General features: G+C 37.2%; 1 protein-coding gene across 2 annotated transcripts in view; it reads right to left on the reverse strand.

The window, feature by feature from the left end:
* The window catches only part of RASA2 (RAS p21 protein activator 2), a 124,425-nt gene that overhangs the window by 40,926 nt on the left and 70,785 nt on the right, over positions 1 to 12,714 (reverse strand). For both annotated transcript variants that reach the window (XM_025881310.2, XM_025881302.2), the window contains exons 7-9: positions 10,757 to 10,829; positions 7,445 to 7,521; positions 6,354 to 6,455 (exon numbers count right to left, since the gene is read on the reverse strand). In XM_025881310.2, the coding sequence (XP_025737095.1) occupies positions 6,354 to 6,455; positions 7,445 to 7,521; positions 10,757 to 10,829 (252 nt within the window). The remainder of the gene's footprint in view (positions 1 to 6,353; positions 6,456 to 7,444; positions 7,522 to 10,756; positions 10,830 to 12,714) is intronic.

The raw sequence follows: 12,714 nt of genomic DNA on the forward strand, positions 1-12,714 counted from the left end.
CTCGATCCCAGGACCCTAGGATCATGACCTGAGCCGAAGGCAGACGCTCAACGGACTGAGCCACGCAGGCGTCCCAAAATGATAGTTTTAGAATTCTATCATTCCTCCTTTACTTACTACCTGGAATACTTTTTATAAAGTAGAGTCATGAGTTTTGATACTTACTTTTGATATTTATCACCTATGGCCTCCCCATTATACTAACTTGTTTAAAAACAGAAGGTAGGGAGGGTTTAAAAGAATATTTACTAGTTTTGAGAAAGATAGAATTAAAGACATAAAAGGAAACTAGAGAATCAACCAAGCAAAATTTAAAAGATGAGAGGATGACAATAAAGGGAGAAGAAATTATATAGAAATTATATCACTATCTACGAAAGAGGAAACTCTATTTTGAAACACCAGCCTTCAGAATTTCTATTCTGATTTGAGAAATAATGTTTTAAAGATTTGCCTGAGGAAATAATTGCATATAAGCCTATTAGCAAAGGTGACCCTGAAGTACCTCTAAGGGAAAAGTCTAGTTGGCTGATCACCAAACATCCTGAAAAGGACATTACTTTGGTCAAATTCCACAATCTACTATATGTTTTATAGACCTGCAAATTCAGATACCTAGTTTTATCTAAAAGTAAACCTGAACTGCAATGACTGAGCATAGAGACTGGTATATTTAAAGTAGAAAGATAATTTCTAAATTTATGAAAAGAAATACAACAGTCAAGCAGTAAAAATACCTGCACTTTTTTTTTGTGACCAATACATTTTATTATGCAAGCAAATGTTCATTCACAAAGGTAGGGCAAAGAGTGGTTATATTAATAATGAATACCCTCAACTCACTACGTCCCCCATGCACTTACCACTCGGCTTCAACAATTATCACTGTTTCCCATGGTGCTTCGCCTATATTCCTCACTGCAACTAATACATTTTTTTTTTAACCTGTTAATACTTTTTAATCTGTTTAATACATTTTTTTACCTACTGATAAGCTATCTGGAAAGCCATATTATCAGAGGGACTATGGTGAGTACAGAGATACAACACAGAGACTGAGGTAGTCTTAAGAATTCCCAGCTAAGATTAACAGTTTTGCCAAGGAAATAGTAATGCTTCTGGAGCAGAATCTCCTTCTTTCTTGATTGTATTTAAATGGGCAGTACCTACCCATGTTTGCCTCTTTGGGATCCTTTCTTATTATTCTAATAATCCCTTCCATTTTAACTAGTGTTTTCCATATATGGGATATAAAAATAAAATAAAAATACTTTTATTATAGTTACAACTTGGTTCTGCCTCCCTAAGATTGCACTTACCCATCTTAAATCTTAAACAATGTCCCCATATTCTAGTCAGATTTACAGACTCTGTTTTGGTTTGTTCTATAGGAATTTTACTCAGAGGGCAACTTTAATTCCCTTATCTCCAAATTACTGGAGGAAGGAGTATACTTTGTCCCTCTGTTACTCTCACAAAACTACAAAATACCAGCAAAATAGATCTATATAATCCTAACATGGCCTGTTCTGTGCAGAGGTATTAGGGCAATGCTATGCCAGTTACTAATTATTATGTATGCACTCCTTTAGAATGCCCAGGAACCCCAGAAGGGCTCACTGCTGCTTCATTTTTTAAGCTTGTTTCCTTGGGTTTCTTCAGAAGGGTAAGAAATCCTTCTGGGCACAATATCTCATCTGTGTCTACTTGAAAAAACATAAAATTTCAGAATACCCTCAACTCACCACCTCCCCATGCCCCTTCAATTTTTTTTTTTAAAGATTTTATTTATTTGTTAGAAAGAGAGAGAGAGAGCACACGCACAAGCAGGGGGAGCTGCAGGCAGAGAGAGAAGTAGGCTCCCTGCTGAGCAGGGAGCCCAATGCGGGGCTCAGTCCCAGCAGCCTGGGATCATGACCTGAGCTAGATGCTTAGCTTAACGACTGAGCCACCCAGGCGCCCCAGTGATTTGTTATTTTATAACATTGTTTAAAAAGGTCCTATTTAAACCCTGAAGAATCCCTTGTGGACTAAGTAATCTTGTATGAATCAGAGGTAAAGAGAAAACCCTCAAGATTTGTTAAATGAGGATACATGGCCATGCCTAAGGGTCAAGGGATTAAAAAAAAAAATCAAATACATTTTCTTCAGTTTTTGAGTAAAGCATTTCAGTTTCAAAGAATAAGAAAAAGGAAATAAAGAGGAATTATTAACTGAAAGTAGAATTCAGTTGCTCTACACATATTTTTTTATTCACAATTGGAGAGGCGTAAATGTAATCCTGATGCTCTCAAGATTCAGCCATTTTGAAAGGTCCTTAACAGAAAAAAAATCTAGCATTTGAAAATTTTTAACAAGGTCTGTATAATTGAAGTTAAGGTAGGCAGGTAAAAACTACAATTATTTGTTCATAAGGCTGAAAACAAGCATAATGAAGTTATGTTTAAAAGCTGGAAAGTAACTGTTCAGAGGCAGCTCTACTAACACTTGAATGCTGTTTCTGGTTCTATAAAGATAAGCATTATCAGTGGATTTTTACTTAAAATTGGAGATTAAAGATAGGTGGCAAAATCAGCAAACTAGACAACCAACTCATATCAAGTAAAATATTAATCTAGTTTTAAATATGTATAAAGTGCTTATGTTGAAAAACCCCAACCATTTGTTTCATTTACTATTTGAATCTTACATTCAGCATGAAAATTACAACATGAAAAGATGTTTGTAGCTATTGTTTTTTCTTTTCAAGATTTTATTTATTTATTTGTCAGAGAGAGGGAGCGCACGCGCGCACAAGCAGGGGGAGTGGCAGGCAGAGGGAGAAGCAGGCTCCCGCCGAGCAGGGAGCCCGATGTGGGACTCAATCCCAGGACCCTGGGATCATGACATGAGCTGAAGGCAGACGCTTAACCAACTGAGCCACCCAGGTGCCCCTCTATTGTCTTTTCTTAATGTCCATTTTTACATGTTGGATCATTTGGGGGGAAATTGTGCCAATCTGTACAATCACACAAAGGTTTTGCACACATTAAGACACTGACATTACAGGAACTGGTGAAATGAGATTAAACTAGACTGCCTCTGAGGTTCTCTTTCTAACTTTCCAAACAATGGCATACTGGTATGACAACAAAGGATGCAGAAATTCTGTATGTATTGCTCTGGAGGAATGATGATGACAGCAGCAATCACTGTAATGATGAGAGCATGAGCTATACCCATGGTCACTGCACTTGCAGCTTGTTTCATTTATGAGGATGAATGCATTTCATCTTCTAACAACTCTGGGAAGCAGGTACTATTTCTACTATCCCTATTTTATAGCCAGAGAAAGGCAAAGCCAAGTGAGGAGTAACTTGTCCAAGGTCACACGGGTAGTTATGGCAGAGGTTAAGATTTGAACGAAGGCAATTTGGTTCCAGAGCCCATACCAAGAACCACTACCAAGGTTCTACAAATATTTACTGAAGTTCTACTACACTGGCAAGTGAGAAAAGCAAGGTGCAGATCAGGATAATATGTGCCCATTTGTGTAAAGAAGGGAAAAGAATATATACATATTTGACTATATTCCATAAAATATTTCCAGAAACTCAAAACAGTGATTGCCTCAGAAGAGGGGAAATGATTAGCTAAGGGACTGGGGCAAGACACAGATTTTTACCTTTTGAACTGTGAACCGAGTATATTACCGATTCAAAAAATCATATAAAATTCTATTATCTATAAGGTTAAAGTTAAAAGGAGTTACTATCAACACTAACAAGCTCTCCTAACATGAAGTTTCAGAATAAAGAACATATGTCATTGCTAAGGAACTGAAAAGCCAAGAAAGGAATGGGAGAATGACTGGATTATGTCGTAATCTGAGAATAAAATTAAATTGGAACCATTAAAATCCGTTATCAGGAAAAGACTATAATAGACAAATACTAATTGGAAATTATGTGAAAAAAGAAAGCAAATTGAAACTTTTCAAACAACAGGATTACATTACTGATAATTATTCTTTTTCCTACTACGAAGATTAGAAAGAATATGCCTGAAATTCTGAAGGTAAAGAAAGCTTTTCCTGCGTTTTCATGCAGTTACCATCAATCCCACAGGGGGATGCTATAGCTCTACAAATGACAAAGGAGCCTAAGTTTAATTTCTGATTTAAAATGGCATTCACATTTTTATACTTCCTTGTATCTATGGAAGTATAAATAAATTAGGAGATGTTTCTATTCCATGTTGTATAAATTTTTTTAAAGATTTATTTGAGAGAGAGCAAGAGATAGCAAGGGGGAGAGAGAGAGAGAGAACAAGTGGGGAGAGGGGGAGAGGGAGAGGGAGAGGGAGAAGCAGGCTTCCTGATGAGCAACGAGCCAGAATTTGGGCCTTGATCCCAGGACTCTGGGATCATGACCTGAGCTGAAGGCAGATGCTTAACTGACTGAGCCACCCAGGCGCCCTGCATGTTGTGTAAATTTTAGAACTTACACTTTTGGCTTTAAAATGTTTTAAAATACTGGCAAAAAAATCTATAGGAATAAACTTAATTTCTGTTTGTCAGTGTTCTTACATCCTGCCAAGGTGGACAAAGTTTGTCAGATTTGGAGGACCTGTCTGGAAACAGTCTTACTTAAAATACAAGCCGGGTGGCACATTTCAGGTTCACTTTGAGGGGTCCTGAGAGGCGTAACAACTCACTTTTTAATTTTGTACGAGTGGCATGCCATACAATTTTAAAGACCTAACAAAGTGAGTGCAGAGATTTTCTTTTTCTTTAAGACTTTATTTTTTTTTGAGAGAGAGAGAGAAAGCATGAGCAGCGGGGAGAGGTAGAGAGAGGGAGAAGCAGACTCCCCGCTGAGCAGGGAACCTGCCATGGGGCTCGATCCCAGGACCCTGGGATCATGACCTGAGCCAAAGACAGACACTTAACCGACTGAGCCACCCAGGCTCCCCAAGAGATTTTCATTTTAAAATGTATGCTATTTTACAGAAGGTGAAAGAAGACATGAGGTGGGGGGTGTGACAGGTCTCAAAGGTTGTTTGTCAATTTTTCAAAGTGAGCAAGCTTAATCCCCTCCAAAGCTGGATACATTTTTGAAATTATACAAAATGCCACCAGAAAGACCAATAAATCTTAGATCTGCATTAGCAAGAGGTAAAAATAAAATAAAAATTTTGAGTCTAAAAATCCATCTATAACAGAGTTCAAAGTGAATTATGTCTGGCAGTCAATATGTAGAGGCAGGCTCTTTTAAAGACAAATGAGATTGGTGCCCACAGTAAGAAACATCTACACACTTAGTTTCAACTCCTCTTCTAGACACTGAAACTGAGTTCTAAATAGCAGGCATTAGAGGCAAATGAGAAAGGCCTGTTTTCTTTATGCCCAGTAGAAACCCAAGTCTAGCATGAGGGCTGCTGGGCAACCTACTGGAAGGCATGGATAGGCATGCTTTTAAGTGCTCTAGACAGAAAAAAATGATAGTTTCACATCAGTTCTGTTAAGGAAAATAACATCAGTTTAATGTATGAACATTACGTTTTATCAACAATCAGTTTAATGTCACTGTTAAAGACATAAAAAGGTAAAATACTGTATATTTTATATATTGAGCCACCAGAGCACCTCAAGAAAGTATTTACTCAATCAGCTCAACATCCGGACCCTAGACACACTTACTTACTTACTTATTTATTTATTATGAGTGGGGGTGGGAGGAGAATCTCAAGCAGACTCCCAGCTGAGCACAGAGCCCAATGTGGGGCTTGATTTCACAACCTTGAGATGATGACCTGAGCTGAAATCATGAGCTGCACGCTCAACCAATTCAGCCACCCAGGCTCCCTGACCCTAGACATTTAGAAAGTAACATCAGAGCCATTCATAGTGCATCTCAGTAGGGTGTGGTAAAGGAAAATCACTGGTTAGATCCCATAAACAGCTGATTCCCTGCCATAAACCCCTCTGTTTTCAAACATCCACAGTTCCCATTATATTAATAAGGCTTCTGTACTGAAGATGCTGATTTGTGACCAAGCATCTTACACCTGGGCAACTCTTATATAATGTTTTAAATGATTTTAATTTTCTCCTTAAAGATTTCATTTTTGAACAGAACAATATTCCTAGACAATTCAGTTCTTATATCTCAGTACTAGAGGTTAAGTCATAAAACCATCAATGTACTTCTATTTCTGCAAAAATAAATAAACCAAATCAATAAAATTTAATGACTTCTGGCTTATTCTACCTCAAATTTAAAAATCTGCTTATAGTAAGCATTTATCTGCATGTACATTTTATTAAAGGAGATGACCTACTGTGGAGTTCACTAGAATGTTTGTGTTCTTACCAGGCTTGATGAGAGGAATCATTTCTTAACACGTTCACAGGAACCTTAATCTCGCCCAGGAAAATATCTTGGACCAGGTTTCCATTGTTCCACAAGTCGATCCTGAAAATTTAAAACTGGCTTTATTTTTTGCAAACAATGTTTAAGAGAACACACGCCACCAGGTAGCTTCAAATCACTTTGATTGTATTATAGCATTAATTTTACATGCTTAAAAGTAAGAGATGTTAGCACTGTCATATGCCTTATTAACTAAACTAAGAAAACAAAATATTGCAGTAGCTTTTATTTATAAGCACAGAATGTAACTATTTTAAATAGTCTACAAGAAAGCACTTAAGTTTCTTAGTTTCAAAGTCTAGGCTTTATTTTAACCTGTAGCAGTAAGAACTAGAGTTACTTTGTTGAATCTGAGAAAAGAAACCATAAGACTACAGTTTCTTTCTCAATTAGAGCCAGTTAATATGTAAAGATAGGTGATTTGGAAAAATACATTACCTGATCATTCCAAACATGTGACTAACACACCCTTTAGATGAACACACTGTTAACACCACACCTGTACATGCACTTACAGAACTTTCCCCTCCCAAACAGCATAGAGATTTAAGACCTAAATAGCACAAACTTCAAACACATGCACCTGTTGAATTATCTTACAAGACTTCTTACCTCACTGAAATTTCTGTTAGACAGCAGATATGTTAAGAAGAATAAAAAAATTATTTCTAAATTGGCTAAAATATAATTACTTTTCTATATATTCTTTGCACCCATTATGCTATGATTCAGAAATTTAAAGAGCAATTAAGTTTGTGAAAATTAAAAATATAGTAAAATAGGTGAAAATTAGGTCATCTTTGGTTTTAAATAAATACACCTTGACTACTTCTGCAAGGAAAACAGATTTTGAAAAGATAATACGAATTTAAATTAGATGCATGTTCCTCTAAGTTTCATCAACTAACTTGCTAAAGAGAAATCTATTAAGCTTGGCTCACCTATTTTCTTTTTAGGATTTTTTTATTTGGGATTTAGGATTTTCTTTTGGCACCAAAAAAAACAATTCTGTAAAACTCCAAGACAAATACCTAATTTCTAGCTTTTCAATGTCCTCCTCTTCTACCTGGAACTGGGACTTCCTTGTGTAACTACTGGATCTGGTTACCTGTGAACAAAAAATTTTAGTTGACAACATATTTTTAAATATTTTTTTCCTACAGGAACTTAAAAAACTATCAAAATGTTCAATTGTGTTTAGTATAAACAAAGGGAAAACGCTTAGGTAACAGTTTCCCCCAAAGCTAAAGATTAAAATGGCTATGGAAGTATCAGGGAGGAAAGAATAAGGCAGTATAAAAATACCAACGACAACCTTGCCTCCATGCCCTCCCTTATCAACTCAATCTACAGCAACATTAGGTTCTCTGACTCACATGTAATCTGTCAGTGGCTCAAAGAGTGTTCTATTTTGGTGAAGCTGCACATGCTAAGAACCGTTTGAAGACTTTCCCACATTTCTCAAGCTATCATTTCTATCCTTACACCTCCTTCTCGCATTTTTACCAAAAATATCAAGGCTACTGGCAGGGACTTCCTCAGCTCCCATCCACCTGAACATGTCCATTCTCACACAGGTCCTTCTACTTGATGAGTTTTCTCATTTCTTCTGAACAAGAGATGAGATGATCCTCCTCTTTCCCAAGACTATTGCACCCATGCATGATATACAGTAAGCATTTGATCTATTTTAATTATGGCTTTCATTACCAGCTTATTCACCTCACTCAAGGCTAAGAAAAATTCTACACTTAAATTATGGTCTTCCTATCTGCTTCCTTTCACAGACAAATATCTCAAAACTGTAATCCATCCTTAGAGCTGCCACTTCCTCACACCCACTCACTATAGTAACTCCTTATAATCTGGTTTCCTCACAGATCACCCTCTCCAAACCCCTCTTAGTCACCAAGTCTGATGGTGAGTCCTTAGTTCTTGTCTTCCTTGACCCCTCTATCAGAACAAGTGAATACAACTATACCTCCTTGCCAGAAACACTCTTTTGAGTTTACCCAGGCACTACCCAGGCGACCTCCTGCTCTCTGCTTCTTCCTGTGGGACCTCTTCTTCCTCAGAACCTATAAATATGGGTTTTCTCCATGGTTTTAACTTTTATTTTGCTTTAAGAGCTGCAAAGGGCTGTACAGTTTACAAAGTGCTTTCACATCCATTATCTTCTTTGTTCATCAGAATGCTGCTCTGAAGCAGGCAGGGCTAGATTTATTATCCTCATCTGGAAAAATGAGGAAGTTAAGAGATGTGCTCAAAGCTAAATATCTAATAAGTGGCAGAACTGAGCTTCCTCACTTTTCTCCTATACTGTATACCTCTATTCCCTTGGCTTTCTTGACTCTCTCTAAGCAAATCTTGAGTCCTTATCTACAGCCATCACCCATCTTAAGTTTCAGTCATGAACTGCCTATTGCAAGGTTTTCATGTCAGACCTCAAGTTCATTATGTCCCAAACTGAACCACTTCTGCTTTCCTTAACTTTTCCCTTATTCCAGATTTGAAACCATGAGGACATCGGACTTCTCCCTTTGTGTCTTTTCTTCTATAATCAATTTGTTATCCTGCCCTTTACAGCTTCTTTCTCATCTGTCACTTTCTTTTTCCATGTTACACTCTTGGATCAGAACCAACCCCCCCCCCACTTTTTTTTTTTTTTAACACCTAAACTGTAAGTAAGAGTTTCTTGATCTCTGTTCTTTCTCAGCCACTGGCCCACAGATCATGGTTAATTCTTCTCAAAACACTGCATTACTCTTACCACTTCCAGGCTCAAAAACATTCAACAGCTACTCTGTAAGCACACCAGCCAGGTATTCAATGTCTTTCATAGTTGGTCCAAGTCTAGCTTTTAAGCTTTGTTCCAATTATTCTCTTAAAGAACCTTTCCAGTTAAATCATTATTTGCTATTCTTTGGACATAACTTTCTGTTTTCTGTCTCTTTGTCTCTGCTCAAAATGTTCTTTCTAATACTCCTTTTCCCTCACTTAACTTGGCTGGAGCAGAGCTCATCCGACCTCCCCAGCATCTACTGCATTTTACTGCTGTGTGCACATATGCATACGTGTGCTCTGTGTTTCTTGCTTTATTTAGCTCGCGGACAGAGATTGAATCTTATCTTTATAATCAGCTCAACAAAGGGCTTTTGAATAAATGCTTTAAGGCTTCACAGGTACACTTGGGTATAGCAAGCAGGGCAGGCCTTGCCTTTCAAAGGACCATCTGCTTGCTGCAAGTTGCCCCATGTTTTCTGCAGGCTAGATGTAATAGCCATTGATAAATGTGTAACAACCAAAGTCCTTAGCCAGGAAATGGAAAAGTCTCACACTGGTACTTTTTCTTTTGTTTTTCTTTCTCCCTTGCCTCCACCCCTACAATTCTTCCTACTTCAATTTAGTATTTTCTTTAACCTATGTTTCTTTATTAAAGTACAGTAATCAGGCATGGCTAGATGTGCTCTCACTCGTCTCCACTTGGAATTATCAAGAAAAACACACACAAAAGAGGAAAAAGCACATAATATAACTTTCTCCCAAATCTTTCCTACCTGTTAAATCTCACTTGCAACATGTTCTATGGTTAGAACACAATCTTTAGAAATTAGAGGTCAACTTTTTTTTTCTGTAGTTTTCAAATAATATGAAAAAGGGTTTCTTTAACAAATGCTCCACAGTAAAGAACTCCAAAGCACTGTATTTTGGGGCAACTTCAAGGCAGCTGAAGATCTCTATGAAAATAAGCCTGTGTCTGTAGAGGCAATTAGCTAAAAAGAACTTAATAATAAGGCCTTAATCATATAGTACTTTATGGTCTCAAAGCATTCTCCCATTTGGGCCTCCTAAAAACTCTGTCAGGTTTGGCTAGTGTTTTCTCTTACAAAATTATCCTTTCACAAGATAAAATTAAACCTCACATTTAGTGATTTATTCCATGTCAACTGGGACAAGAACTCCAACCAAGTGACGTCATACTTACTTTACTAGTGATTTTCAAGTACTCTGTAGAAGAGTCCAGTGGCCACTGTGTGCCAGGTGGGGGGCTGGGTAAAGTCGGGGCGGTGTGGAGGAGGGTGTGACAATGGGGATGACTAAGAAGGTGGCCCTAGTGTGGCCGTAGTCCTCCCTAACCCCAAATCAGTTATGGCTCTGCCTTTATTTGTTTTATATACTGGGCCTCTACCACATTACATCACGGTTCTACTGCTCTTAGAATACAAATGCTTAGTTGCATTAGTTGATTAAATGATTACTATGGCTATAGTTCAAAAAAAGAAGTAAACCAGCATTCAATATTAAATATTCAGTGTCAACATTTATATAAAATAAAAAGTTACCTCAAAATAAAAGATTTCATTAAACTGCGGATTGCTTGTTTTCTTCTTTACTTTTGTCTTCTTTTGGTCATTCCTGTTCCAATGTGGTAGAGTTTTACCTTGTAGAACTTAATAGTACACAATTATAAAACATGCTATTTCCAACCAGGGAGCCTGACCTCCCTTTAGCTGTTAAGATGACTCAGGGAAAACTATAGTTTTAAATATTACTTGGGGAAAAAACTTGAGGTGTCTCTAAAGACTCAAATCAAAGAAAATACAAGTTTGTATATGTAATATATAACAAGATTGTATTTTCTCTCTATGGCTACACTAGATTGACTGTCAAACTTATTTTATATATACTAGCTTATTTTATATCAGAATGGTAAAAGGAAGACAGTGAGATTCAGGGTACCTTTATCTATGCTGAAAAATACCTGAGGAACATGAAAAGCATTCTTAACTAATCTTGGGCTTCAGCTACAATATGGCTTTTTAAAAAACTTTTTATTTTGAGGGCGCCTGGGTGGCTCAGTTGGTTAAGCGACTGCCTTAGGCTCAGGTCATGATCCTGGAGTCTCGATATCGAGTCCCGCATCGGGCTCCCTGCTCAGCGGGGAGTCTGCTTCTCCCTCTGACCCTCTTCCCTCATGCTTTCTCTCTACCATTCTCTCTCTCAAATAAATAAATAAAATCTTAAAAAAAAAACTTTTTAGTTTGAAATAATTAGAGAAGGTTGCAAAGAAATGTACAGGGAAGTCCCATGCAGTCTTTCCCCAGCCTCTCCCAATTTTAACATCTTATGTGACAGTAGGACACTATCAATACTAATAATGACTCTTAATTTAAAACAAATTCATATGCCAGTTTCCATTTGTATGTTATTAAATGATTACACTAAAGAATTTGTCTTCAACTACAGATTATAAACAAAAACAAAAATAGCTCCACTAGGTTAAACATTTTTAACATACAGAACTAATCCCTGGTAGCATGAATGTTAAAGGATTGAGTATCTGCTTTCAAATTTAAAACCATCTATAGTAATAACAGTGCAATACTGTTTGAGCACACAGTGAGTACTAGGCATGGCACTAGGCATTTTATATACATATATAAATACATTTTTTAAAGTGACTTACTGGTGATTTTCTAACAAATAAAAATACCTATATTGTATACCTAAAACTAATATTTAACACGGTATGCTGACTATCCTGGAATTAAGAAAAATTAATAAAAATAAATAATAAAAAGAATACCTAGAGAGCCTGAAGTTGGGGAGAAGGGGTGTGTGTCTGTGTATGTATGTATGTATGTGTTTGGTATGGAGGGAATATTTTGTTCTTTGTTTCCTGATTTTAAACCTTCAAGTTGTAGGCAAATTTCAGACTAGTCAGGCTCTGAAAGAAATCATAATGAAGTTATAAAATACGAAATAGACAAATTGCTGTAGGTTTTTCCATAAATCATCATAAATAATTTTAAATCAATGATATGGTGCACTTTACCATGTTCTGGTACTTCAGCAGTCTGTCTACAGCTTGGGATTCTCTCTGTAGAGCATAGATGCCGTGAGTAGAAAAGGCATTTTTAGTTCTGAGCTGCTTTCCAGATAAAAATATGGAAACTGCCTTGTGATTCTGGGCTAACATTTCTTAAAACAGGATTTTACCTACATAAAACCTAAGACATTTGAAGGTAGGAAGGCCAATGATGAATGAAGGTCAAGTTTATGTTGTAAAGTACATTTTAACTACTATAAACCTAATGTTGCTTCCCACAGTCTAAGAGTCCAGCATATTTGAAAGGGCAACCACTTTCTTTCTATAAAAACACGGGTGCCTGGGTGGCTCAGCTGGTTGGGCGACTGCCTTCGGCTCAGGTCATGATCCTGGAGTCCCGGGATCAAGTCCTGCATCGGGCTCCCAGCTCAGCAGGGAGTCTGCTTCTCCCTCTGACCTTCCCCCCTCTCA

The sequence above is a fragment of the Callorhinus ursinus genome, unplaced genomic scaffold, assembly GCF_003265705.2.
Source record: "Callorhinus ursinus isolate GAN/ISIS: 27379988/994484 unplaced genomic scaffold, GSC_fseal_2.0 scaffold1, whole genome shotgun sequence".
In the NCBI taxonomy this organism is placed as follows: domain Eukaryota; kingdom Metazoa; phylum Chordata; class Mammalia; order Carnivora; family Otariidae; genus Callorhinus; species Callorhinus ursinus.